At 43.1% G+C, this 28,000-nt stretch overlaps 1 protein-coding gene across 2 annotated transcripts in view; it reads right to left on the reverse strand.

The window, feature by feature from the left end:
- The window catches only part of PTPRT (protein tyrosine phosphatase receptor type T), a 433,706-nt gene extending 408,279 nt beyond the window's left edge, over nt 1–25,427 (reverse strand). The window contains exon 1 of one of the 2 annotated variants that reach the window (XM_056549647.1): nt 25,397–25,427. In XM_056549647.1, the coding sequence (XP_056405622.1) occupies nt 25,397–25,412 (16 nt within the window). In that variant the 5' untranslated portion in view covers nt 25,413–25,427. Of the gene's footprint in view, nt 1–22,218; nt 22,564–25,396 lie in introns of those variants that run through there. The other variant, XM_056549653.1, reaches the window with a different exon arrangement.
- Nucleotides 25,428–28,000: the final 2,573 nt, after the last annotated feature.

Consider the following 28,000-nt stretch of genomic DNA (forward strand, 5'->3'; position numbering starts at 1 on the left):
CATGGAAAAATAAAAAAGTTATAGGGGTCAGAAAATGACATTTTTAAACGTATAAATTTTCCTGCATGTAGTTATGATTTTTTCCACAAATGCGACAAAATCAAACCTATATAAGTAGGGGATCATTTTAACCGTATGGACCTACAGAATAATGATAAGGTGTAATTTTTACCGAAATATGCACTGAGTAGAAATGGAAGCCCCCAAAATTACAAAATGGCGTTTTTTTTTTCGATTTTGTCGCACAATGATTATATTTTCTGCTTCGCCGTGCATTTTTGGGTAAAATGACTAATGTCACTGCAAAGTAGAATTGGCGACGCAAAAAATAAGCCATAATATGGATTTTTAGGTGGAAAATTGAAAGGGTTATGATTTTTAAAAGGTAAGGAGGAAAAAACGAAAGTGCAAAAACGGAAAAACCCTGAGTCCTTAAGGGGTTAAATAGAAGTCATTTATCAATCTGTTAGGCTTTCTGGCACCAGTTGATTTAAAAGAAAATGTTGTCCAATGGAGTACTCCTTTAACCTGATAGATGAAGATAGCCGTGCGCTATTAGTTAAAAAGTTTAAAGGGGTACTCCCGTGGAAAACTTTTTCTTTTAAATCAACTGGTGCCAGAAAGTTTAACAGATTTGTAAATTAATTATAAGGAAAATTGAGGCTCAGGATCTTGAATACTGGATAGACATTTATTAATTAATTATTTAAAATATGTAATGTGCTCCGTGACGCAGAGTCCAGACAGACAGTCCAGAACTGTCCAGAGCAGGAGAAAATCCCCATAGCAAACATATGCTGCTCTGGACAGTTCCTAAAAGGAACTAAAAGAGGTCAGCAGAGAGCACTGTGGTCGTGACATCAGAGAAATCCAAAAAGAAAAGCATTTCCTCTGTAGTATACAGCCCGTAAAAAGTATTGGAAGGATTAAGATTTTTTAATAGAAGTAATTTACAAATCTGTTTAACTTTCTGGCACCAGTTGATAAAAAAGAAAAAAGTTGTCCATTGGTGTACCCCTTTAACGACGCAGAACGTATATTTACGTCCTGCGCCAGCTCCCGCGATATGAAGCGCATCATACCGCGTCGGTCCCGGCGCTCATCAACGCCCAGACCCGCGGCTAATACCACACATCGCCGATAGCGGCAATGTGCGGTATTAACCCTTTAGAATCGGCGGTCAATGCTGACCGCCGCTTCTAAAGTGAAAGTGAAACTATCCCGGCTAGTCAGTCGGGCTGTTCGGGACCGCCGCGGTGAAATCGCGGCGTCCTGAACAGCGAGCAGGACACTGGGAGGGCTCTTACCTGCCTCCTCAGCGTCCGATCCCCGAATGGCTGCTCCGTGCCTGAGATCTAGCAGGGGCAGTCAAGTGCCGATAACACTGATCGCTGCCATGGTAACCCATGGCAGGGATCTTTGCAATGAATCAAAGTGTGCAGTGCTATAGCCCTCTATGAGGGCTATAAAACTGCAAAAAAAATAGTGAAAAAAATAGTTAAAAAATATGTATTAACCCTTTCCTGAACAAAAGTTCAAAACACCCCCCTTTTCCCATAATAAAAAATTAAACATGTAAATAAAAATAAATATAAACATATGTGGTATCGCCGCGTTCGTTAATGTCAGAACTATAAAACTGTATCATTAAATAAACCGCACGGTCAATGGCGTACGCGCAAATAAATTCCAAAGTCCAAAATAGCATATTTTTGGTCACATTTCAAACCATAAAAAATGAATAAAAAGTGATCAAAAAGTCCGATCAAAACAAAAATGGCACCGATAAAAACTTCAGATCACGGCGCAAAATACGAGCCCTCACACCAATCCGTCCCCATAAAAATAAAGAAGTTATAGGGGTCAGAAAATGACAATTTTTTACATAGACATTTTACTGCTTCTAGTTATGATTTTTTTTCAGAAGTACGACAAAATCAAAAGTATACAAGTAGGGTATCATTTTAACCGTATGGACCTACAGAATAATGATAAGGTGTAATTTTTACTGAAAAATGTACTGCGTAAAAACGGAAGCCTCCAAAAGTGACAAAATTTATTTTTTTCTTCAATTTTGTCGCACAATGATTTTTTTTCCCGTTTCGCTGTACATTTTTGGGTAAAATGACTGATGTCATTACAAAGTAGAATTGGTGGCGCAAAAAATAAGCTGTCAAATAGAATTTTAGGTGAAAAACTGAAAGAGTTATGATTTTTTTAAAGGTAAGGAGGAAAAATGTCAAATGACAAAATGGAAAAACCCTGAGTCCTTAAGGGGTTAAAGGGGTTCTCCACTGCCCTGCCTTACGGAGCTCCGCTCGCAGCGTCCGGAAGTTTATTAAAATAATTCCATGGTCCTCATCATAAAGACACTTGATCACTAAAACCCCCCACAGATCATGAGAACTGGGGTCCCAGTGTAAATGGAGAGGCAGCCAAGTATATAAGAGCATTAGGCGATCTTCAGCAGTCTCATACAGTGTGAATGGAGCATCAGTTAAAGGGGTTCTCCACTGCCCTGCCTTACGGAGCTCCGCTCGCAGCGTCCGGAAGTTTATTACTCCGAACACTGTGTGCGGGCTTCCGTGTTCGAGGCCGCCCCCTCATGACGTCACGCCCACCCCCTTCCCATAGACTTTCGTTGAGGTGGCAGGCGTGACGTCATGAGGGGGCGGCCTCGAACACGGATGCCCGCACACAGTGTTTGGAGTAATAAACTTCCGGACGCTGCGAGCGGAGCTCCGGAAGGCAGGGCAGTGGAGAACCCCTTTAACTGATGCTCCATTCACACTGTATGAGACTGCTGAAGATCGCCTAATGCTGTTATATACTTGGCTGCCTCTCCATTTACACTGGGACCCCAGTTCTCATGATCTGTGGGGGGTTTTAATGATCAAGTGTCTTTATGATGAGGACCATGGAATTATTTTATCTAAAAATGGTGACCCCAATGGCGGAGGAGATGTATGGCAGCATTGGTAAGGGAGGGTAGATTACCACAATGGTGGATTTATAGCCACTGTAAATAGTACAAGGTGACAGAAATCTTTACAGTGTAAAATTGTGTTACATGGAGTAACAGATGGAGGATTGGAAAAGCTGAATTAATACGATATTTTATAACATGAAAGCGCTTTTCATGCAGCAGAATATCAGTCCTGCGAGATCCTATATTACAGAGGCATGTTACGACACAACAGAGGAACAACTAACTTTGCTGATATGTTGGCAGATCAAATGGTATTACTGCCTATAAACTGCATTACTCTCTCTGGGATCAATATCTAGCTACAAAGCACATCTTACAGAGTGGTTATTGCACATGATACTGGGAATATGGCTCACGTCTCAGGCCCCCCCTCCCCTCTCTCTCTCTTATCTGGGACTGATCTGGTTAATACAGTTGCGGGTCTCTTGAAGCGCTGTCAGATTTGTGACATTCTTCGGCATGTCTTATTCATTTATGAGATGATTAAAAATCAAAAACAAGGCAATAAACAGAGGGTATCTATTATTTAGTGTTTGACTGCACTCGTCTGGTATCGCAGACGCGCTGACACTTCCTGTAATAGAGGAGCTTTCCTATGGGAGACGTGACTGTGACTTCAGTGTTGCCAGACGTCAGCAGGATCTCGCGGTTACCCCTGATGGAAGGCGTAGATCAGTGGTCTTCAACCTGTGGACCTCCAGATGTTGCAAAACTACAACTCCCAGCATGCCAGGACAGTCATTGGTAGTATATAGAGTAGGTCATTGTTTCCTAACCAAGGGTGCCTCCAGCTGTTGCAAAACTACAGTTCCCAGCATGTTGGACTATATAGTAGCATATAGTATAGGTCAGTTTCCCAGCCAGGGGTGCCTCCAGCTGTTGCAAGACTACAACTCCCAGCATGTTGGAATATATAGTAGTAGTATAGGTCAGTGTTTCCTAACCAAGGGTGACTCCAGCTGTTGAAAAACTACAACTCCCAGCATGTTGGAATATATAGTAGTAGTATAGGTTTGTGTTTCCTAACCAAGGGTGACTCCAGCTGTTGCAAAACTACAACTCCCAGCATGTTGGACTATATAGTAGCATATAGTATAGGTCAGTTTCCCAGCCAGGGGCACCTCCAGCTGTTGCAAGACTACAACTCCCAGCATGTTGGAATATATAGCAGTAGTAGTAGTATAGGTCAGTGTTTCCTAACCAAGGGTGCCTCCAGCTGTTGCAAAACTACAACTCCCAGCATGCCCGGACAGCCGTTGGCTGTCTGGGCATGCTGGGAGTTGTAGTTTTGCAACATCTGGAGGTCCGCAGGTTGGAGACCACTGGCGTAGATGATATCGAAATCTACACTCAGGAGTGTCACTCGGCATTAAGTTCTTAGCCGTGAAATTGCTGGCAACTCGGAGCCCTATTTTTAATCTACCACCCAAAGTAGTGTCCCTTTATAAGACACATGATTAAAGGGGAATTCCGGTATTTGGTATTTAACAACTTATTCCCCTTCCACAGGATAGGAAATAAGTGTTGGGGTCCGACTGCTGGGATACCCTGCGATCTTCTCAGCCCCCCCCCCCCCCCACGCATTGTCACGGGATGCCTGTTGAATGATTTCAGCAGGCATTCCCAGCAGGGACCGAAATTCCCACGGGCGTACAGGTACCAGGGAGCAAGGGCGTACCTGTATGCCCTTCATCACCAATAGGTTAAGGGGGTACTCCAGGGGACACAACTTTGCCCTACCCATAGCAAGCCGGGTTCAGCACTCACAGTGAACTTACCCAGTACCTGATATACACAACATGTATATACACAACAAAGTTATTTCTAACAAATATTCTTTTGATCTAATGGTACTTAACATGGAGTTCCTTCAAAAGGACGCTCAAGATACTCAGGCCAGGATTGCCACAATTGTGACCTCCATGCGTTCGATTTGCACGGAAGAAGATTTTTTTGTGGATAAACAAGAACAATTTCTTCAAAAATTTAAACTGGACCATGAAACAACTAAACGTCACAAATGGCAATGGGACAATTTTGATTATACAACAGGACGCATCTACACATGGGGAGAAAATTCTTCTCAGAAACGATTCCGAAAAAACAAAGACTCTAATATGGACTTTGATAATGCTACTTCTAGTGCTAACTCTGCTGATAACACTAACCCTAATTTTTTAGGCACAGGTCAACATTCCGAAGGAAACCCACCAGGCGGGGAGGCCGCCGACATAGATGGCCCCATCAAAACCCGCGCACAGAGGAATCCCAAGTCAACTCAAGCCAAATTGCCATTCAAGAAGAAATAGAATCACCATCACCGGTAAATATCTTCCGCTGTACTAACTCCTGACCAATTGATACTTCTTGCTAAAGGACTTAATTATTGTCCATCTAGTCAGACAGATTGGTTCCAATTGGAACTCGATCTATTACAATTTTTTAGAAAAATTCAGTTGAAAATATGGTTTGCACAACATCCAGTTAGAGATAACATATTTGTACCTTCTAATGCATTACAATCTGACTGTTTTAATTTTTCTGACTTTGATTTATGTATACCAAGCCTTCCAGCCTTCCATTGACTCCTGTGGTTTTGAAACATACTGTCAATTCGTTAGACGTGACATTGAACAACTTAAAACTACACAGATAGATTTTTCTAACACCAATTTAACACGTGCTGAAATACACGCCCTCAATGATCTGGTCCACATGATGGGGGTGTACAGGCTGTCAGGTCCATGATAGAATTGGATTATTCCTCTGCACAAGTCGACTTCATTATTGAGTTACTATACACTATCTTACGTAACAATTACTTTATGTTTAATGATGCATTCTACCTCCAGACCACCGGAACCGCCATGGGCACAAACGTGGCCCCACCTATGCCAACGTGTACTGGAGGAGGACCTTGTCTATGTATCCCACCACTCCAATAATTTATTGGGGTGGTGGAGGTACATAGACGATGTCTTCCTGGTCTGGAGGGGTACAGAAGAGTCTTTATTTTCTTTCCATCACTTTCTGAATTCCATCAATGAGCATATTAAATTTACTTTGACACACTCACGTAATTCTGTAAATTTTTTAGATACACCAGTATCTATTCAAGATCACAGACTTGTTACGAATTTATATGTCAAACCGACTGACACTAATTCTACATTACATTACAAGAGTAATCATCCCCGCCCCATGGTGCGGTCACTGCCAGCAAGCCAAATGCTACGGGCACAACGCATCATCAAGAAAGATGATGAAGCGGAATTGGCATTAGATCAAATGACAAAAAATTTCCTGCAACGTGGTTATCCTCCACGATTGCTGAGAGATAGTAAGAAGAAGGTGATGGATATGAATAGACATGATCTTATACACGAGTCTAGGAATCGGTCACCCAACCCTAGAGTAGCATGCGTAACTACATTTGGCTCACATTCAAGCCAAATTGCCCGAACCATTAATAGTAGGGGTGTGAATCGCCAAGAATTTGGCGATTCGATTCGAATCGCGATACCAGTGTGGCGATTCGATATATCGCGATATATCGCGATACCGTCTAGGTGACGATACATCGCGATATATCGCCCACCTGGGAGCATTCATAGATCCCAATAGACGCCGCTGTCAGCTTTGACAGCGGCGATCTAGTACTCCGGTGCTGCAAAATAAAATAAAACACACTTTATCTTACCTTCCAACGAGCCCCCGGAGCTCCGGTACAGTCCAGTACAGGTGTTCGGTCCCCGGGCTGTATTCTTCTTACTTCCTGTTAGTTCGGCACGTCACATGGAGCTTCAGCCTATCACCAGCAGAGGCGGGACATCGCTGCGGCTGGTGATAGGCTGAAGCTCCATGTGACGTGCCGGACTAACAGGAAGTAAGAAGAATACAGCCCGGGGACCGAACACCTGTACCGGAGCTCCGCGGGCTCGTTGGCAGGTAAGATAAAGTGCGTTTTATTAAAAATTCCACATCCCTAAAAGAATCGATTCAAAAATATTTTGAATCGATTCTGTATCGGCAAATGAAAAATCGCGATTATCGCGAGAATCGATTTTTTCTTACATCCCTAATTAATAGTCATTGGAAAATTCTACAAAGAAGTTTTCCAAATATCCCTGAGTTTGCCAGTCCCCCCCTGATGTCATACAGGAGGTCGAGCAACCTCAGGGATAAACTTGTGGAGACGGACGTTTCAAAATAAATGCCTACACAAGCATATTTAACGTTGCAAAACAAAGGATCATATTCTTGTTGCCAATGTATCAATTGTCCACAGATGTTGAAGGGACCCCAGTTTGTACACCCGAACACCGGCAGGGTCCATAAATTAAAACATTACCTAACTTGCACTTCTTCGTATGTCATCTATATCTTGGTGTGCCCATGTGGTCTCATCTATGTTGGTGAGACCACATGGGACCTTAAAACTCATATTAATCATCATTGATACACTGTTCGTAAAAAACGATTAGACTTGCCGGTGTCAAAACACTGTGTGGAGAAAGGCCACTCGGAATGGGATCTGAAATTCATTCTAGTGGATCACATCCCTCCATTAAAGAGGGGGGGCGATCATACGAATAAACTCAGGAAATTGGAACTGAAATGGATTTTTCAGACACAGGCGCTCCGACCTAAAGGGCTTAATGTAGATTTCAGTATTACACCTCAAATTTATAATGCGTAGTAATGATGATAAATAAACTCGATGTAACCCCCCAACAGTAGGAATGGTGACATTCATGTACATAAATTTTCACTATGATTATATTGTAACTACTATGGGGGAGATTTATCAAAACCTGTGCAGAGGAAAACTTGCCCAGTTGCCCATAGCAACCAATCAGATCGCTTCTTTCATTTTTCACAGGCCTTCATAAAAATGAAAGAAGCAATCTGATTGGTTGCTATGGGCAACTGGGCAAGTTTTCCTCTGCAGAGGTTTTGATAAATCTCCCCCTATATCTTTTGTTTTTTGTCTTCCAGATATACATGGGAACAGGGTGGTCACAGATGTCCCTGCTTGTCAGCTGTTAATTTTATAATGATTTTACTTCAAATGTCTTCTGCCATGGGGTTGTAATAAATGATTTTTTAGTTCACTTAGTTTTGTGCACATATATTGACATATCTATGTCCATAGGTAGATTATGTCTATGCTTCTTTCAATTCACTATCTTTATTTCCCACTACCACCTTACTTTTTCATTTTTAGTTTTTATTCTCTTCTACATTCTTCTTATTATTATTTTTTCGCTTGTTTTTATATTTAACCGTGTCTATTCTTATTTTTTATATTTTTTTATATTCTTCAATTTTTAGTTTTTATTTATTATTTTTTTATATTTTTTCTTTGTATTTTTATTTTTGGTTTTTATTGATTTATTTATTATTATTCAGCCATTAGTTATTTATTTATATTCATCATTTTCGACTATTGAATATATACTTTGTAAAGTGAAATGGACAGTGGTATTTAATATACCCGCGCTTAGTGTGTGAGAGAGTATTGCTGGGCTGCCCTTGGTGGATACCCACCTCTATAGGCCTATCACTGGGGACCCGAAACTGATGGTTAACGCCGGCGGGTACCCTGAGGTGAATCCCCCCAAAATAATTGGGGCGAGTATGGGCGACTGAGGTGCTGGGCCTGAACAGCCCGATGTGTGTGTCAATCATGCGTGGAGCCGGGTTTAGACCACTGTCCAGAATGCATTATCATCATCTAGAATGTATAATTACAACTATTATTATTATTATTTTATTATTTCTATATTAATTTCATTTTTTTTTTATTTCTTTATTTTTTTTTTGTTTATTCATTTTTTATCATTTAAAATGATTTACCATTCATTTTTTTTTACTTTGATTATCTTTATTCTACTTCTTTATTTCTGCTCAAAATGTATATCCATCATCTATGTCTCGGTTTGTGCCTTTGCTTAGGCACATTCGTGACAGTGATGCTGGATTACTCAGCTTTTTTCCAGTTTTTTCACACTCACATACTCTTACATGCACATTCAGATTATGCACCTGTCACTTGTGCTCCGATGACAGTGATGCTGGATTACTCAGCTTTTTTCCAGTTTTTTCACACTCACATACTCTTACATGCACATTCAGATTATGCACTTGTTACTTGCGCTCCGATGTGCGTCTTATTCAGATGCACTCCGGATAGGGAAATCAGGTTGCCCGACCTTCCCTTATCCACCATGGCAGTATGTGCTTACTTTCTATAGTACGCGTGCGCAGGCGGGGGAGCGGTCACGTGACATCCGAGTCAGCTGATACCGTGGTCATGTGGCTGCTCTTGGAGTCCTGCAAGGATTTGATTATGTTAGACATATGCTGTAACCTTGCTGTTACCCACAGCAACGGCGGTTCTCATGGAGACGAGTTGGGAGAACGTGACCATCCTGCCCCCGCCTCTCATCATTTCTGATTAGGTACACATGGACCTTTGCAAAATTATTTATGTTGTGATGTACTTTTATATTATATGTAGCAGTCTTTTCATATGTATATTGATTTGAATTTCATTAATGGGCACTTGTGCAATATTTACATTATAGTGGTGTGAACTACCCTATATCTTAAACGTATATTTTACACTTTATTTGCACTAATTGATTTACCACATGTTTGATTGATTTGTTTGTTCATTTGCATATAAATATCTTGTATGGTCACCATTTTGTTGCTTGAAAAAGGCTGCATTGGCAGCAGAAACGTTGCTAGCTTGTATTACCATGGAATAAACCACTGTTTTTGTACTTGAACTCTCCGTGTGCTGCGGCATCCTTCCTAGATATCTATCTATCTCATATCATATATACAGTACAGACCAAAAGTTTGGAAACACCTTCTCATTCAGAGTTTTCTTTATTTTCATGACTATGAAAATTGTAGATTCACACTGAAGGCATCAAAACTATGAATTAACGCATGTGGAATGATATACATAACAAAAAAGTGTGAAAATCTGTCATATTCTAGGTTCTAGCCACCTTTTGCTTTGATTACTGCTTTGCCCACTCTTGGCATTCTCTTGATGAGCTTCAAGAGGTAGTCACCTGAAATGGTTTTCCAACAGTCTTGAAGGAGTTCCCATGATGCTTAGCACTTGTTGGCCCTTTTTGCCTTCACTCTGCGGTCCAGCTCACCCCAAACCATCCCGATTGGGTTCAGGTCCGGTGACTGTGTTGGTCAGGTCATCTGACACAGCACCCCATCACTCTCCTTCTTGGTCAAATAGCCCTTACACAGCCTGGAGGTTTGTTTGGGGTCATTGTCTTGTTGAAAAATAAATGATGGTCCAACTAAACGCAAACCGGATGGAATAGCAGCCGCTGCAAGATGCTGTGGTAGCCATGCTGGTTCAGTATGCCTTCAATTTTGAATAAATCCCCAACAGTGTCACCAGTAGAGATGAGCGAACTTACAGTAAATTCGATTCGTCACGAACTTCTCGGCTCGGCAGTTGATGGCTTTTCCTGCATAAATGAGTTCAGCTTTCCGGTGCTCCGGTGGGCTGGAAAAGGTGGATACAGTCCTAGGAGACTCTTTCCTAGGACTGTATCCACCTTTTCCAGCCCACGGAGCACCTGAAGGCTGAACTAATTTACGCAGGAAAAGTCATCAACTGCCGAGCCGATAAGTTCGTGACGAATCGAATTTACTGTAAGTTCGCTCATCTCTAGTCACCAGCAAAGCCCCCCCACACCATCACACCTCCTCCTCCACACCAGCACACCTGTGAAGTGAAAACCATTTCAGGTGACTACCTCTTGAATCTCAACAAGAGAATGCCAAGAGTGTGCAAAGCAGTAATCAAAGCAAAAGGTGGCTACTTTCAAGAACCTAGAATAAGACATATTTTCAGTTTCACACTTTTTTGTTATGTTTATCATTCCACATGCGTTAATTCATAGTTTTAATGCCTTCAATGTGAATCTACAATTTTCATAGTCATGAAAATAAAGAAAACTGAATGAGAAGGGGTGTCCAAACTTTTGGTCTGTACTGTATCTATCTACCTATCTCTCTCATATCTATCTATCTACCTCATATCTATCTATCTGTCTCATATCTATCTACCTCATATCTATCTATCTATCTCATATCTATCTATCTACCTCATATCTATCTAGCTATATATTTATCTATCTACCTATCTCTCTCATATCTATCTACCTCATATCTATCTATCTGTCTCATATCTATCTATCTCATATCTATCTATCTATCTATCTGTCTCATATCTATCTATCTCATATCTATCTATCTATCTCATATCTATCTATCTACGGTACCTCATATCTATCTAGCTATATATTTATCTATCTACCTATCTCTCTCATATCTATCTATCTACCTCATATCTATCTATCTGTCTCATATCTATCTACCTCATATCTATCTAGCGATATATTTATCTATCTATATATCTCATATCAATCTATCTCATATCTATCTATCTCATATCTATCTATCTATCTATCTATCTCATATCTATCTATCTCATATCTATCTATCTATCTCATATCAATCTCATATCAATCTGTCTCATATCTATCTATCTCATATCAATCTGTCTCATATCTATCTATCTATCTATCTATCTATCTATCTCATATCTATCTCTCTCATATCTATCTATCTACCTCATATCTACCTATCTGTCTCATATCTATCTATCTACCTCATATCTAGCTATATATTTATCTATCTACCTATCTCTCTCATATCTATCTATCTACCTCATATCTATCTATCTATCTATCTCATATCTATCTATCTACCTCATATCTATCTAGCTATATATTTATCTATCTACCTATCTCTCTCATATCTATCTATCTACCTCATATCTATCTATCTGTCTCATATCTATCTATCTACCTCATATCTATCTAGCTATATATTTATCTATCTATCTATCTCATATCAATCTATCTCATATCTATCTATCTATCTCATATCTATCTATCTCATATCTATCTATCTCATATCTATCTATCTATCTCATATCTATCTATCTCATATCAATCTGTCTCATATCTATCTCATATCTATCTATCTCATATCTATCTCATATCTATCCATCGATCTCATATCAATCTATCTCATATCTATCTATCTATCTATCTATCTAATATCTATCCATCTATCTATCTATCTCATATCTATCTATCTTTCTACCTATCTCATATGTATCTCTCATATCTATCTTTCTATCTATCTCATATCTCTTATCTCTCTTTCTGTCTCATATCTAGCTATCTATGAGAGACACTGCACATGCACCCTACATACACACTAATAACTGTGCCCCCACTGAACAAAAAACAGCTCCTGTACCTGTTTTACCATCGTTTCCCAACCAGTGTGCCTCCAGCTGCTGCAAAACTACCACTCCCAGCATGCCCGGACAGCCAAAGGCTGTCCGGGCATGCTGGGAGTGGTAGTTTTGCAACAGCTGGAGGCACACTGGTTGGGAAACACTGTGTTATACAATAATAATAATAATATAATAATAATGTGGCATTGACAACCGTTACACAAGACCCTTATAAAAACAGTTTTACACCCTGAATAGTTATTTTAAATGCCTTCCAGTCCCTGGTTACAAGTTCCTAGCATAATAGGAATATCTCAGCATGAAGCGCGGTTCAGACTATTTCACATTGAGATTTCCATCACCCCTCAACAGGCACCGAATCCGAACCTTTATCTCCTAATAAAATTATTTCTAAAATTATTTCCTTTATCTGCTGAAACAAATTATTCTCCACTAAAGGTTTTTCTTTCTCGCTCCTCTGCGGTTGTCTGTCGCAGTAAATTATTAATCAGGAGATCGGTGGCTGAAGAGAGGAGCCATATATTTCATGCCTTTCTGGAGGTCCCCGCTGGTACCAATACTAGAACGGGGCCACGTCTGACTCATGTACTTTCGGTATTCGCCATAAATCCTAGCTTGTTTTTCGTAAGTACCTTTTAGGGCGCAGGGTCTTATAAACTACCCCCGCCACATCCCAGTCAATAGGGCAACGGTATACGGAAAAGTCATACTACCTCCCTTTCATTTCATTACACGTTAATGCACTTTAAGGGGCTTATCCTAAAGTAAATGATACTATGAATGCATTCAAGGGATACGTAATCCTTTAAAAGTCGCATATATATATATTTCAAGTGCAGTTTAATGACATCTGCTCAGTCCAGAAAAATGTCACCACTTGTTATCACGACTTTACTCCATATTCACTATTTGTAGATCTTTTATGACTGGTTTAATGCTATTCATTAATACAAAATAGGAAATTCTACTTCTAAAAATCTCTATCTATCTCATATCTATTTATCTATCTCATGTCTATCTATCTCATATCTATCTATCTATATATCTATCTCATATCTATCTATTTATCTATCTCATATCTATCTATCTATCTATCTATATATCTCATATCTATCTATCTCTCAAATCTATCTCATATCTATTTATCTCATATCTATCTATCTCTCATATCTATCTATCTATCTATCTATCTATCTATCTATCTCTCATCTATCTATAGCATATCTATCTATTTATCTATCTATCTCATATCTATCTATCTATCTCATATCTATTTATCTCATATCTATCTATCTCTCATATCTATCTATCTATCTATCTATCTATCTATCTATCTATCTCTCATCTATCTATAGCATATCTATCTCATATCTATCTATTTATCTATCTATTTCATATCTATCTATCTCATATCTATCTATCTATCTCATATCTATCTATCTATCTCATATCTATCTATCTCATATCTATCTATATATCTATCTCATATCTATCTATCTCTCATATCTATTTATCTATCTCATGTCTATCTATCTATCTCATATCTATCTCATATCTATCTATTTATCTATCTATCTCATATCTATCTATCTATCTATCTATCATCTATCTCATATCAATCTATCTATCTATCTCATATCTATCTATCTATCTATCTCATATCTATCTATCTATCTATCTATCTCATATCTATCTATATATGTATCTATCTCATATCTATTTATCTATCTCATGTCTATCTATATATCTCATATCTAGCTATTTATCTATCTATCTCATATCTATCTATCATCTATCTCATATCTATCTATCTCATATCTATCTATATATCTATCTATCTATCTAATATCTATATCTATCTCATATCTATCTATCTTATATCTATCTATCTATCTCACATCTATCTATCTCACATCTATCTATCTATCTCACATCTATCTCTCATATCTATCTATCTCATATCTATCTATCTCATATCTATCTATCTATCTATCTATCTATCTATCTATCTATCTATCTCATATCTATTTTTCTATCTATCAATCTCATATCTATCTATCTCATATCTATTTATCTATCTATCTATCTCATATCTATCTATATCTCATCTATCTCTCATATCTATATATCTCTCTCTCATATCTATCTATCTTTCTCATATCTATCTAATATCTATCTATATCTCATATCTATCTCATATCTATCTATCTTTCTCATATCTATCTAATATCTATCTATATCTCATATCTATCTCATATCTATCTATCTATCTCACATCTATCTTAGTCAGCCACCAATTGTGCACGTTCTCCCACTTAAAAAGATGAGAGGCTGTAATTGTCACCATAGGTAATAACCTCAACAATGAGAGACAGAATGAGAAAAAATCCATAAAATAACATTGTCTGATTTTTAAAGAATTTATTAGTAAATCATGGTGGGAAATAAGTATTTGGTCACCTACAAACAAGCAAGATTTCTGCCTCTCACAGACCTGTAACTTCTTCTTTAACCCCTTCCCTCAGAATGTCATATATAAACGCCGGGTTGTGCAGTGCGTTCGCGCATCCCGACGTTTATAAATGACATTCAGTTAACCCGGCGATGCGCAGCATCGCACGGGTTAACCAGCAGAAGTCCCGCTGTTTCCAGCAGGGCACAACTTCTGCTTCACCCCCCAGGACCATCCATTGATGGTCCTGGTCAGCGATCACTGTGATTGGTCCCTGTGGACCAATCACAGTGACCTGAGGTGAAAGTTCATATCCCCCGCACTGCCCGCCCCTGGAAGTCGGGCAGAACGGGGGACGATGGCTGCGGGGGCTCACGGGGACCTGCGGCATAGGTGGGGGAACACGCGGGGACCGGAGGCCTTACCTGGAGCAGCGGCGGGACCGAGGAGCAGCGCGGGACGGGCCACGTGGACGAGCAGCGACGGGACCGGCGGGTAAGTATATGGTCCTCAGAGGTAGCAGTGAAGATCTTCACTGCTGCTTCTAGGAGTCTGAAAACTACAACTCCCAGCATGCCTAGACAGCCTTTGGCTGTCTGGGCATGCTGGGAGTTGTAGTTTTGCAACATCTGGAGGGCCCCAGTTTGGAGACCATTGTATAATGGTCTCCAATCTGTGCTCTTCCAGCTGTTGCAAAACTACAACTCCCAGCATGCACTGACTGTCCAGGCATGCTGGGAGTTTTAGTTCAGCAACATCTGGCCCTTCAGATGTTGCCGAACTACAACTCCCAGCATGCCCTTCAGCTGTCTGGGCATGCTGGGAGTTGTAGTTTTGCAACAACAGGAGACACACTGGTTGGGAAACATTGTCTGTTTCTAACTCAGTGTTTCCTAACCTGTGTGCCTCCAGCTGTTGCAAAACTATAACTCCCAGCATGCACTAACAGACCATGTATGCTGGGAGTTGTGGTTTTGCAACAGCTGGTGCACCCCCCCTGTGAATGTACAGGGTACATTCACATGGGCGAGGGTTTTACAGTGGGTTTCTCGCTGCAAGTTTGAGATGCAGCAAATTTTGCGCTGGGAAACTCGCTGTAATCCCCTATCCGTGTGACTTTACCCTAAAAACACTACACTACCACAAAATAAAATAAAAAGTTAAAAACACTACATATACACATACCCCTAAACAGCCCCCCTCCCCCCAATAAGAACGTCCGGTACACCACTGTTTCCAAAGCAAAGCCTCCAGCTGTTGAAAAACAGCAACTCCCAGTATTGCCGGACAGCCATTGACTGTCCAAGCATGCTGGGAGTTTTGCAACAGCTGGAGGCACCCTGTTTGGGAATCACTGGCATAGAATACCCCTATGTCCACCCCTATGCAAATCCCTAATTCAGGCCTCAAATGCACATGGCGCTCTCTCACTTTGGAGCCCTGTCGTATTTCAGGGCAACAGTTTAGGGCCACATAAGGGGTATCGCACTCGGGAGAAATTGCGTTACAAGGTTTGGGGGGCTTTTTCTCCTTTAACCCTTCATGAAAAGGAAATGTTGGGGTCTACACCAGAATGTTAGTGTAAAATTTTTTTATTTTTTACACTAACATGCTGATGTTGCCCTATACTTTACATTTTCACAAGAGGTAAAAGGGAAAAAGACCCCCAAAATTTGTAACGCAATTTCTCCCGACTACGGAGATACCCCATATGTGGGCGCAAAGTGCTCTGGGGGCGCACAACAAGGCCCAGAAGGGAGAGTGCACCATGTACATTTGAGGTGATTTGCACAGGGGTGGCTGATTGTTACAGCGGTTTTGACAAACGCAAAAAAAAAAAAAACACATGTGACCCCATTTTGGAAACTACACCCCTCACGGAATGTAATGAGGGGTGCAGTGAGAATTTACACCCCACAGGTGTCTGATGGATCTTTGGAACAGTGGTCCGTGAAAATGAAAACTTGTACAGCCCACTGTTCCAAAGATCTGTCAGACACCAGTGGGGGGGCAAATGCTCACTGTACCCCTTGTTACGTTCCTCAAGGGGTCTAGTTTCCAAAATGGTATGCCATGTGTTTTATTTTTTGCTGTTCTGGCACCTTAGGGGCTTGCTAAATGCGACATGCCCCCCGAGAAAAATTTGCTCTCAAAAAGCCAAATATGACTCCTTCTCTTCTGAGCATTGTAGTTCGCCCGTAGTGTAGTTCAGGTCAACTTATGGGGTACCTCCATACTCAGAAGAGATGGGGTTACAAATATTGGGGGGTATTTCCTCCTATTAACCCTTGGAAAAATTTGAAATTTGGGGGAAACACACATTTTAGTGGAAAAAAAAATATTTTTTTTACATATGCAAAAGTCGTGAAACACCTGTGGGGTATTAAGGCTCACTTTATTCCTTGTTACGTTCCTCAATGGGTCTAGTTTCCAAAATGGTATGCCATGTGAGGGTTTTTTGCTGTTCTGGCACCATAGGGGCTTCTTAAATGCAACATACCCCCCAAAAACTATTTCAGAAAAACGTACTCTCCAAAATCCCCTTGTCGCTCCTTCGCTTCTGAGCCCTCTACTGCGCCCACCGAACAATTTACATAGACATATGAGGTATGTGCTTACACAAGAGAAATTGGGCTACAAATATAAGTATACATTTTCTCCTTTTACCCCTTGTAAAAATTCAAAAATTGGGTCTACAAGAACATGCGAGTGTAAAAAATGAAGATTGTGAATTTTCTCCTTCACTTTGCTTCTATTCCTGTGAAACACCTAAGGGGTTAAAACGCTGACTGAATGTCATTTTGAATACTTTGGGGGGTGCAGTTTTTATGATGGGGTCATTTGTGGGGTATTTCTAATATGAAGGCCCTTCAAATCCACTTCAAACCTGAACTGATCCCTGAAAAATAGTGAGTTTAAAAATTTTGTGAAAAATTGGAAAATTGCTGCTGAACTTTTAAGCCCTCTGGTGTCTTCCAAAAGTAAAAACTCGTCAATTTTATGATGCAAACATAAAGTAGACATATTGTATGTGTGAATAAATTTTTTTTTTATTTGTAATATACATTTTCCTTACAAGCAGAGAGCTTCAAAGTTCGAAAAATGTAAAAATTTTCAAATTTTTTATAAAATTTTATGATTTTTCACAAGGAAAGGATGCAAGTTACCACAAAAATTTACCACCATGTTAAAGTAGAATATGTCACGAAAAAAAAATCTCGGAATCAGAATGATAACTAAAAGCATTCCAGAGTTATTAATGTTTAAAGTGACAGTGGTCAGATGTGCAAAAAACGCTCTGGTCCTTAAGGCCAAAATGGGCTTGGTCCTTAAGGGGTTAAGAGTCTCTGTCCTCCACTTATTACCTGTATTAATTAATGGCTTCTGTTTGAACTTGTTATCAATATAAAAGACACCTGTCCACAACCTCAAACAGTCACACTCCAAACTCCACTATGGACAAGACCAAAGAGCTGTTGAAGGACACCAGAAACAAAATTGTAGACCTGCACCAGGCTGGGAAGACTGAATCTGCAATAGACAAGCAGCTTGGTGTGAAGAAATCAACTGTGGGAGCAATTATTAGAAAATGGAAGACATACAAGAACACTGATAATCTCCCTGGATCTGGGGCTCCACGCAAGATATCACCCCGTGGTGTCAAAATGATCACAAGAACGGTGAGCAAAAATTCCAGAACCATACGGGGGGACCTAGTGAATGACCTGTAGAGAGCTGGGAACACAGTAACAAAGGCTACCATCAGTTACACACTACGGTGCCAGGGACTCAAATCAAGCAGTGCCAGACATGTCCCCCTGCTTAAGCCAGTACATGTCCGGGCCCGTCTGAAGTTTGCTAGAGAGCATTTTGATGATCCAAAAGAGGATTGAGAGGATGTCATATGGTCAGATGAAACCAAAATTTAACTTTTTGATAAAAACTCAACTCGTTGTGTTTGGAGGAGAAAGAATGCTGACTTGCATCCAAAGAACACCATACCTACTGTGAAGTATGGGGGTGGAAACATCATGCTTTCGGGCTGTTTTTCAGCTAAGGGACCAGGACGACTGATCCATGTAAAGGAAAGAATGAATGGGGTCATGTATCGTGAGATTTTGAGTGAAAACCTCCTTTCATCAGCAATGACATTGAGGATGAAAAGTGGCTGGGTCTTTCAGCATGACAAAGATCCCAAACACACCGCCCGGGCAACAAAGCAATTTCAAGGTCCTGGAGTGGCCCAGGCAGTGTCCAGATCTCAACACAATAGAAAACCTTTGTAGGGAGTTGAAAGTCTGTGTTGCCCAGCAACAGTGCCCAAAACATCACTGCCGCCTCCTATAGACTTGCATTGAGGGGACAGGGCAGGACGTCACACGGGGGTGGAGTCATGATGTAACGATACTCCGTCCCCGTGGTCGGGAGGCATAACACTGAGAGCCTCCAGCGCTTCCAACAGTGCTTACAGGTGGGTGCTGCATGTTAGATTGTGGGGGTCCCCAGCGATCAGACATCTTATCCCCTATCCTTTGGATAGGGGATAAGATGTCTTGGGGCTGGAGTACCCCTTTAACATTAATTTTGGAAGCTTTTTTTGTGCTACTGTATAATTGTCGCATGTGTTTGGTGCAGGCACATTTTGCGCCAACACATTGGGACTTTTTAGAGCAAAATCAAAAGTGCTCTAGTTTAAAACACTTTCGGTTTTGCCTTTTGCAATGGGCATGGATTTACTACATTTGTCTTTTTTTTACTTAGTTGCGATTTTTTGGCACAAGGAGGTCTGCCATGGCGCAAACCCACGCCAGGGCAGACCACACATGAGAAACTGACGGCACACAGCAAAAAAAAATGTCACTGGGGAGGGGATTGTTGTTACGTGATTTGTTTCCACTTTTTTTTGTTTGGTGGTGGTTTGGTGACGTTGCGCCAGAGTTATCAAATGCTCTGCACCATTTTGATAACTCTGGCATGTCGATACAAAACCACCACCCAACAAAAGGATGGAAACAAATCACGTAACAACACTACTTTTCTTAAATTCCCCCCTCGACCTCCAGCTCTGCACACAGTTCCAAAACATGTTTCAGGGTACGTTCAGACGAGCGGATTTGCAGCGTATTTTACGCTGCCGATCCGCCGCTGAAGGACCTCTATATGCTGGCTGTACATGTGCCTGCTTGGAGCAGCAATACACTGCTACGTGCAGACACACTGAAACGATGTGCGAGTTGCCGCGCCTGCAGGGTGTACTCACACACATCGCGGTTGCTCCCCCTGCTCAATAAGCTGCCGCGATGTGCGAGGATACAGCGCACATCGCAGTGTGTCTGCTCGTAGCGGCGTATTGCCGCTCTTTTCAGGCACATGTAAAGCCAGCATATAGGAGGTCCTTCAGCAGTGGATCCGCAGCGAAATACACTGCGAAAATCCACTCGTCTGAACGTACCCTTAGGGTAGGATCACACGGAACGGATCCGCAGCCTATTTTATGCTGCGGTTCCCCGATGTCGGACCCTACAGTGTGCCTCCAGCTGTGCCTGCTCATAGGGGAAATCCGCCGCTACGAGCAGAAACACAGCGGTCTGCGAGTCTCCATGCGCAGTGTAATCGTAGACATGACATGAATGCGCGCGGCGACTCGCACATCACTGTGTGCCTGCTCAAAAGATGCATCCGGTTGTGTCCGTTTTGCATCCTGTACGGTTTTGTCATTTTTTTTCCCGTACTGTAGCCTACCACGTTGTTTGGTCCGGGTGAAAAAATGTATTGAAACGTATATGTTTTTCTTTAAACATGGGAGTCAATGGGAACTGTACAGAACCGGATGTGCGTACGGTTCCATCCGGTTTTCACTACACGGTTTTTGACTTTGCACAGTTTTTTTCTTGGAATTTCAATCAAACAAGAGAAACTGTATTCATAACGGAATTAAAAGTTAAAACGTATACATTTTTCAAACCGTATATAGATTCAAATTTGTACACGCATTTTTATACAGTTTAGTCAGGTTTTGAGGAATCCGTTTTTTATCAAAAACCTGTAAAACGGGAACTGTATTGCAAAAACGTGGTGTGAACCCAGCCTAAGGGTGTGTTCACATGTGCATATTTTTGCTGCAGATCTTGCTGCTGCAGATTTTGCTGCCCATTGACTTTAATGGGCAGCAAAATCTGCAGAAGCAAATCTGCAGCAAAAATGCGCACATGCGAACGCACCCTAAGGGTGCATTAACACCACGTTTTTCCCATACAGTTCCCGTATACGTTTTCTATGGGAAAACCGCATGGAACCGTATTGAAAACCGTATGCATTGACTCTCCATTGAAAACCGTATGCCAAAAGATGCATCCGGTTGTGTCCGTTTTGCATCCTGTACGGTTTTGTCAGTTTTTTTCCTGTACCCAAAACTGTAGCCTACCACGTTGTTTGGTCCGGGTGAAAAAATGTATTGAAACGTATATGTTTTTCTTTAAACATGGGAGTCAATGGGAACTGTACAGAACCGGATGTGCGTACGGTTCCATCCGGTTTTCACTACACGGTTTTTGACTTTGCACAGTTTTTTTCTTGGAATTTCAATCAAACAAGTGAAACTTTTTTCATAATGGAATGAAAAGTTAAAACGTATACATTTTTCAAACCGTATATAGATTCAAATTTGTACACACATTTTTATACAGTTTAGTCAGGTTTTGAGGAATCCGTTTTTTTATCAAAAACCTGATACGGGAACTGTATTGCAAAAACGTGGTGTGAACCCAGCCTAAGGGTGCATTCACACCACGTTTTTGCAATACAGTTCCCGTATACGTTTTCTATGGGAAAACCGCATGGAACCGTATTGAAAACCGTATGCATTGACTCTCCATTGAAAACCGTATGCCAAAAGATGCATCCGGTTGTGTCCGTTTTGCATCCTGTACGGTTTTGTCAGTTTTTTTTCCCGTACCCAAAACTGTAGTATACCACGGTTTTTGGTCTGGGTGAAAAACTGTATTAAACCGTATACGTTTTTTTTTTTTTTTTTTTTTTTACATGGGAGTCAATGGGAACCGTACAGAACTGTATGTGCGTACGGTTCCATCCAGTTTTCACCATGTGGTTTTTGACTTTGCACAGTTTTTTTTCTTGGAATTTCAATCAAACAAGTGAAACTTAATTCAAAATGGAGTGAAAAGTTAAAAACGTAAAAGTTTTTTTCTTAAAAAACGGATGCAACCGGACATCATTTTTCAAACCGTATACGGTTTTTAACTGTATACGGGTTGAAATTAGTACACACATTTTGATACAGTTTAGTCAGGTTTTGAGAAATCCATTTTTCATCAAAAACCTGATACGGGAACTTTATTGCAAAAATGTGGTGTAAATACAGCCTTAGAAGAGTCTTACCAATGAAATAATGTCCAGATAGTCCCTTGACACCTCCGCAGCCATTAGAGAGATTCCACCCACCAGCACCTCTTAGGTATTTACTTCCATCTTCTCCAGCCTCCTGACTATAGGACAGTCAGGCACCTCCAACATGGCTCCTAGCGAAGTATAGTAGTGACAGACGCTTTCTGGCGAGGATTGTTGCTCCTAGCAACGACATCATGGCGCCTCCCTCACCTAACTTTGCATCTCTAGTCTTGGACTCTGCTGAGGCGAGTTGCCCCGAGCAAGGTCAATTTTGCAAATGACCCTTCTATTTGGTCAGAAACACTCTTTTAAAATCAGTAACACTTGGGGAGATTTATCAAATTGTGTGAGAGAAAAAGTGGAGTGATTTTCTTACAGCAACCAATCACAGCTCAGCTTTCACTTTACCTCAGCTCCTTAGCTGAGCTGTGATTGGCTGATTGGCCACTGGCCCAGATTTATCAAACTGTGTGAGGGAAAAAGTGGAGGGATTTTCTTACAGCAGCCAATCACAGCTCAGCTAAGCAGATGAGGTAAAGTGAAAGCTGAGCTGTGATTGGTTGCTGTAAGAAAATCACTCCACTTTGGTTCAAGTCCTCTTGGAACAGACCACTTGTCTGTCCCTAACTCAATGGGAAGATTTATAAAAACCTGTGTAGAGGAAAAGTTGCCCATAGCAACCAGTCAGATCGCTTCTTTTATTTTTCAGAGGCCCTTTTAAAAATAAAAGAAGCAATCTAATTGGTTGCTACGGGCAACTGGACAATTTTTCCTTTACATTGGTTTTGATAAATCTCCCCCAATGTTTACAAACCGGTGTTCCTCCAGCTGTTTCAAAACTACAACTCCCAGCATGCCCGGACAGCCAAAGGCTGTCCGGGCATGCTGGGAGTTGTAGTTTTGCAACAGCTGGAGGCACAATGGTTGGAAAACACATCTCTAAGGCTAGGTTCACACTACTGAATCTCCGGGCAGAACATTTCGCCCGGAGTTTCCGAGTGCGGCCAGCGCTGACTCAATCAGTCGGCGCTAGGACCGCGCGGACACTGCAGTCTCCAATAGACTGCAATGTGTTTGAGTATTTCCGCCTGAAGAATGAGCAACGCCATTCTTCAGGCGGAAATTTCCAAGCGGATTTTCCGTTCACAAATTCCGCTTCACAGATTCCGAAGTGTGAATTTGTGAACGGAAACCCATTCACTATACTATACATTTTAGTAAGCGGAATTTCTGCCTGAAATTTCTAAAGCGGAATTGGAAGCGGAAATTCCGTAGCGTGAACCTAGTCTAAGGGTGCGTTCCCACAGGGCGTATACGCAGCGTATTCGACGGCAGTCCGGCGGCAGTCCTATGCGTGTAGTGAGTTTTGGAGGCGGAGCCGCTTGTCACAGTCACGCCGGCACACGGCCCCGCCTCCAAAACTCACTACACGCATAGGGCTGCCGCCGGAAAGCCCTGTGTGTATAGTGAGCAAGGAATACGCAGCGTATTTCCCGCTGCTGCCGTAAATTTTGCACAGCGTCATATACGCTGCGTATACGCCGTGTGGGCACGCACCCTAAAGGGTTCACCTGATTCCTGCAGGACTCACATAGCCTTCCCAGCTATAAACCCTCTCCACAGTCAAAGGGAGAGATTTATCAAAACCTGTGCAGATCAAGAGCAGTGCAGTTGCCCATAGCAACCAATTAGATGGCTTCTTTCATTTTTGACAGGTCTCTTTAAAAATGAAAGAAGTGATCTGGTTGCCATGAGCAACTGCACAGTCTCTCTGAGGGGGGGGGGGATTTATCAAAACCTGTGCAAAAGAGAAGTTGCCCAGTTGCCCATAGCAACCAATCAGATCGCTTCTTTCATTTTGCAGAGGCCTTGTTAAAAATGAAAGAAGCGATCTGATTGGTTGCTATGGGCAACTCAGCAACTTTTCCTCTGCACACGTTTTGATAAATCTCCCCCAATGTGTTTCAGAGCGGATTCCCCCCAATGTTCACATGGCAGAATTTCCGCAATTCCGCACAAATTCTATTCAGCAAAGCTTACTTCTATCTCATATCTATCTGTGGTGAGGGTGTGATAGGGGCAGATGGCATTAACCCCTTGTGTTCGTGACGCCAAGGCATGGTTTCTTCTCTACACTATCCTAGCTGGATCCTGGGCTAGGCATGGGGGGCAAATAATTACAACGACGCCAAGTTACAGAACAACGGCAGTTTTACTGAATCAGACAGATGTAACAGTCTATACAGCTTGGCTAGGTCCATAGAGGTGACCAGTGACTTCAGAGACCACAGGGCTTGCTGGGACCTATGGTGGACTGGGACAATTTGATGCAGGCCAAGTTGACTTGAGACAGATTGACTTTGACTGACTTGACTGGTTGACTTTGACTTCACTGGCTTACAATCACATGACACATTTCTTCAAGGCCATCTGTGGCCTAAAACAACTTATCCCCTAACCGCAGGATAGGCCGGGATAAGTGTTTGATTGCGGGGGTCCGATCGCTGGGACCCCCGCTATCTCCTGCGCGGGGCCATGGCTCTCCCGTGCAGGTGTGCCTGCCACAGCGTGACATCACAGCCGACAGGCCTCCTCCATAGAGATGTATGGGGAGGGGCGCACTGTGGACCTCTCTTGGTTGACGCTACGCGCATTAGCGCACTCACTGAGCGCTAATGCGGGGGCCCCGTTCAGGAGATTACGGGGGTCCCAGCGATCGGACTTCAAACACTTATCCCATATCCAAAGGTTAGGGGATAAGTGTTAAAACGCAGCAGATGTCCTTCAAAGGCATAACACATTTTATATAAAAACCTCTATATAACAGGCATAGAAGCAGATATACAAAGGAACAGGTGCAGGGGCCCCAGGGGTCACTGTATGGAGGCTGCCTGACAGGACAGCAAGGGTACAGGGGGGCAACTACTGTACTGGGCCACCACATATCCAGGGCCGGACTGCCCTACCAGGATACCGGGGAAATTCCGGTGTGAGGTGCCGGCAGTGGCTGAGGACAGTCCCGACAAGTCACTGTATCATCCTGTCAGGACTCAGGACCTCTGTGCACAGCAGAATCACACACAGGTCCTCACACTGACAGCGGACACAGTGAGCGGAGGTCCGGGGACCATAGAGTCTGTACTGGGAGCTGTACAGACCGGACACTCACCTCTCCTCCTGCACATAATCACTGGAGCTGCTCGGGGAAGATGTGCGGCACCAGGTGAGGAAAGGGAACATAATACTTTACTGTGTGAGGGGGGGGGGGGGGGGGTCCTGTTATGTGGGGCCTGGGGAGTAAGTGGAGTACTGTTATGTGAGGGGGAGTAAGTGGAGTACTGTTATGTGAGGGGGAGTAAGTGGAGTACTGTTATGTGAGGGGGAGTAAGTGGAGTACTGTTATGTGAGGGGGAGTAAGTGGAGTACTGTTATGTGAGGGGGAGTAAGTGGAGTACTGTTATGTGAGGGGGAGTAAGTGGAGTACTGTTATGTGAGGGGGAGTAAGTGGAGTACTGTTATGTGAGGGGGGGAGTAAGTGGAGTACTGTTATGTGAGGGGGGGAGTAAGTGGAGTACTGTTATGTGAGGGGGGGAGTAAGTGGAGTACTGTTATGTGAGGGGGGGAGTAAGTGGAGTACTGTTATGTGAGGGGGGGGAGTAAGTGGAGTACTGTTATGTGAGGGGGAGTAAGTGGAGTACTGTTATGTGAGGGGGAGTAAGTGGAGTACTGTTATGTGAGGGGGAGTAAGTGGAGTACTGTTATGTGAGGGGGAGTAAGTGGAGTACTGTTATGTGAGGGGGAGTAAGTGGAGTACTGTTATGTGAGGGGGAGTAAGTGGAGTACTGTTATGTGAGGGGGAGTAAGTGGAGTACTGTTATGTGAGGGGGAGTAAGTGGAGTACTGTTATGTGAGGGGGAGTAAGTGGAGTACTGTTATGTGAGGGGGAGTAAGTGGAGTACTGTTATGTGAGGGGGAGTAAGTGGAGTACTGTTATGTGAGGGGGAGTAAGTGGAGTACTGTTATGTGAGGGGGGGAGTAAGTGGAGTACTGTTATGTGAGGGGGGGAGTAAGTGGAGTACTGTTATGTGAGGGGGGGAGTAAGTGGAGTACTGTTATGTGAGGGGGGGAGTAAGTGGAGTACTGTTATGTGAGGGGGGGGAGTAAGTGGAGTACTGTTATGTGAGGGGGGGGAGTAAGTGGAGTACTGTTATGTGAGGGGGGGGAGTAAGTGGAGTACTGTTATGTGAGGGGGAGTAAGTGGAGTACTGTCATGTGGTGGCAGGGAAGTATATAAGGTCCTATTATGTGAGGGGGAAAGTGTCTGGAGTACTTTTATGTGAGGGGAGGGGGGGCTGGGGAGTACTGTTATGTGAGGGGAGGGGAGGGGGGGGGGCTGTGGAGTACTGTTATGTGAGGGAGGGGGCGGCTGTGGAGTACTGTTATGTGAGGGGAGGGGGGGCGCTGTGGAGTACCGTTATGTGAGGGGGGGGGGCTGTGGAGTACCGTTATGTGAGGGGGGGGGGGCTGTGGAGTACTGTTATGTGAGGGGGGGGGGGCTGTGGAGTACTGTTATGTGAGGGGGGGGCTGGGGAGTACTGTTATGTGAGGGGGGGGGCTGGGGAGTACTGTTATGTGAGGGAGGGGGGGGGGCTTTGGAGTACTGTTATGTGAGGGAGGGGGGGGCTGGGGAGTACTGTTATGTGAGGGGGGGGGCTGTGGAGTACTGTTATGTGAGGGAGGGGGGGCTTTGGAGTACTGTTATGTGAGAGGGGGGGCTGGGGAGTACTGTTATGTGAGGGAGGGGGGCTGGGGAGTACTGTTATGTGAGGGAGGGGGGCTGGGGAGTACTGTTATGTGAGGGAGGGGGGCTGTGGAGTACTGTTATGTGAGGGAGGGGGGCTGTGGAGTACTGTTATGTGAGGGAGGGGGGCTGTGGAGTACTGTTATGTGAGGGAGGGGGGCTGTGGAGTACTGTTATGTGAGGGAGGGGGGCTGTGGAGTACTGTTATGTGAGGGAGGGGGGCTGTGGAGTACTGTTATGTGAGGGAGGGGGGCTGTGGAGTACTGTTATGTGAGGGAGGGGGGCTGTGGAGTACTGTTATGTGAGGGAGGGGGGCTGTGGAGTACTGTTATGTGAGGGAGGGGGGCTGTGGAGTACTGTTATGTGAGGGAGGGGGCTGTGGAGTACTGTTATGTGAGGGAGGGGGCTGTGGAGTACTGTTATGTGAGGGAGGGGGGCTGTGGAGTACTGTTATGTGAGGGAGGGGGGCTGTGGAGTACTGTTATGTGAGGGAGGGGGCTGTGGAGTACTGTTATGTGAGGGAGGGGGCTGTGGAGTACTGTTATGTGAGGGAGGGGGGCTGTGGAGTACTGTTATGAGGGAGGGGGGCTGTGGAGTACTGTTATGTGAGGGGGGGGCTGTGGAGTACTGTTATGTGAGGGAGGGGGGCTGTGGAGTACTGTTATGTGAGGGAGGGGGGCTGTGGAGTACTGTTATGTGAAGGAGGGGGGCTGTGGAGTACTGTTATGTGAGGGGGGCTGTGGAGTACTGTTATGTGAGGGGGGGGCTGTGGAGTACTGTTATGTGGGGGGGCTGTGGAGTACTGTTATGTGAGGAAGGGGCTGTGGAGTGCTGTTATGTGAGGGGGGGGCTGGGGAGTAAGTGGAGTACTGTTATGTGAGGGGGGGGGGGGCTGGGGAGTAAGTGGAGTACTGTTATGTGAGGGGGGGGGGGGCTGGGGAGTAAGTGGAGTACTGTTATGTGAGGGGGGGC

This window comes from Hyla sarda, chromosome 13 (assembly GCF_029499605.1).
Source record: "Hyla sarda isolate aHylSar1 chromosome 13, aHylSar1.hap1, whole genome shotgun sequence".
Lineage (NCBI taxonomy): Eukaryota > Metazoa > Chordata > Amphibia > Anura > Hylidae > Hyla > Hyla sarda.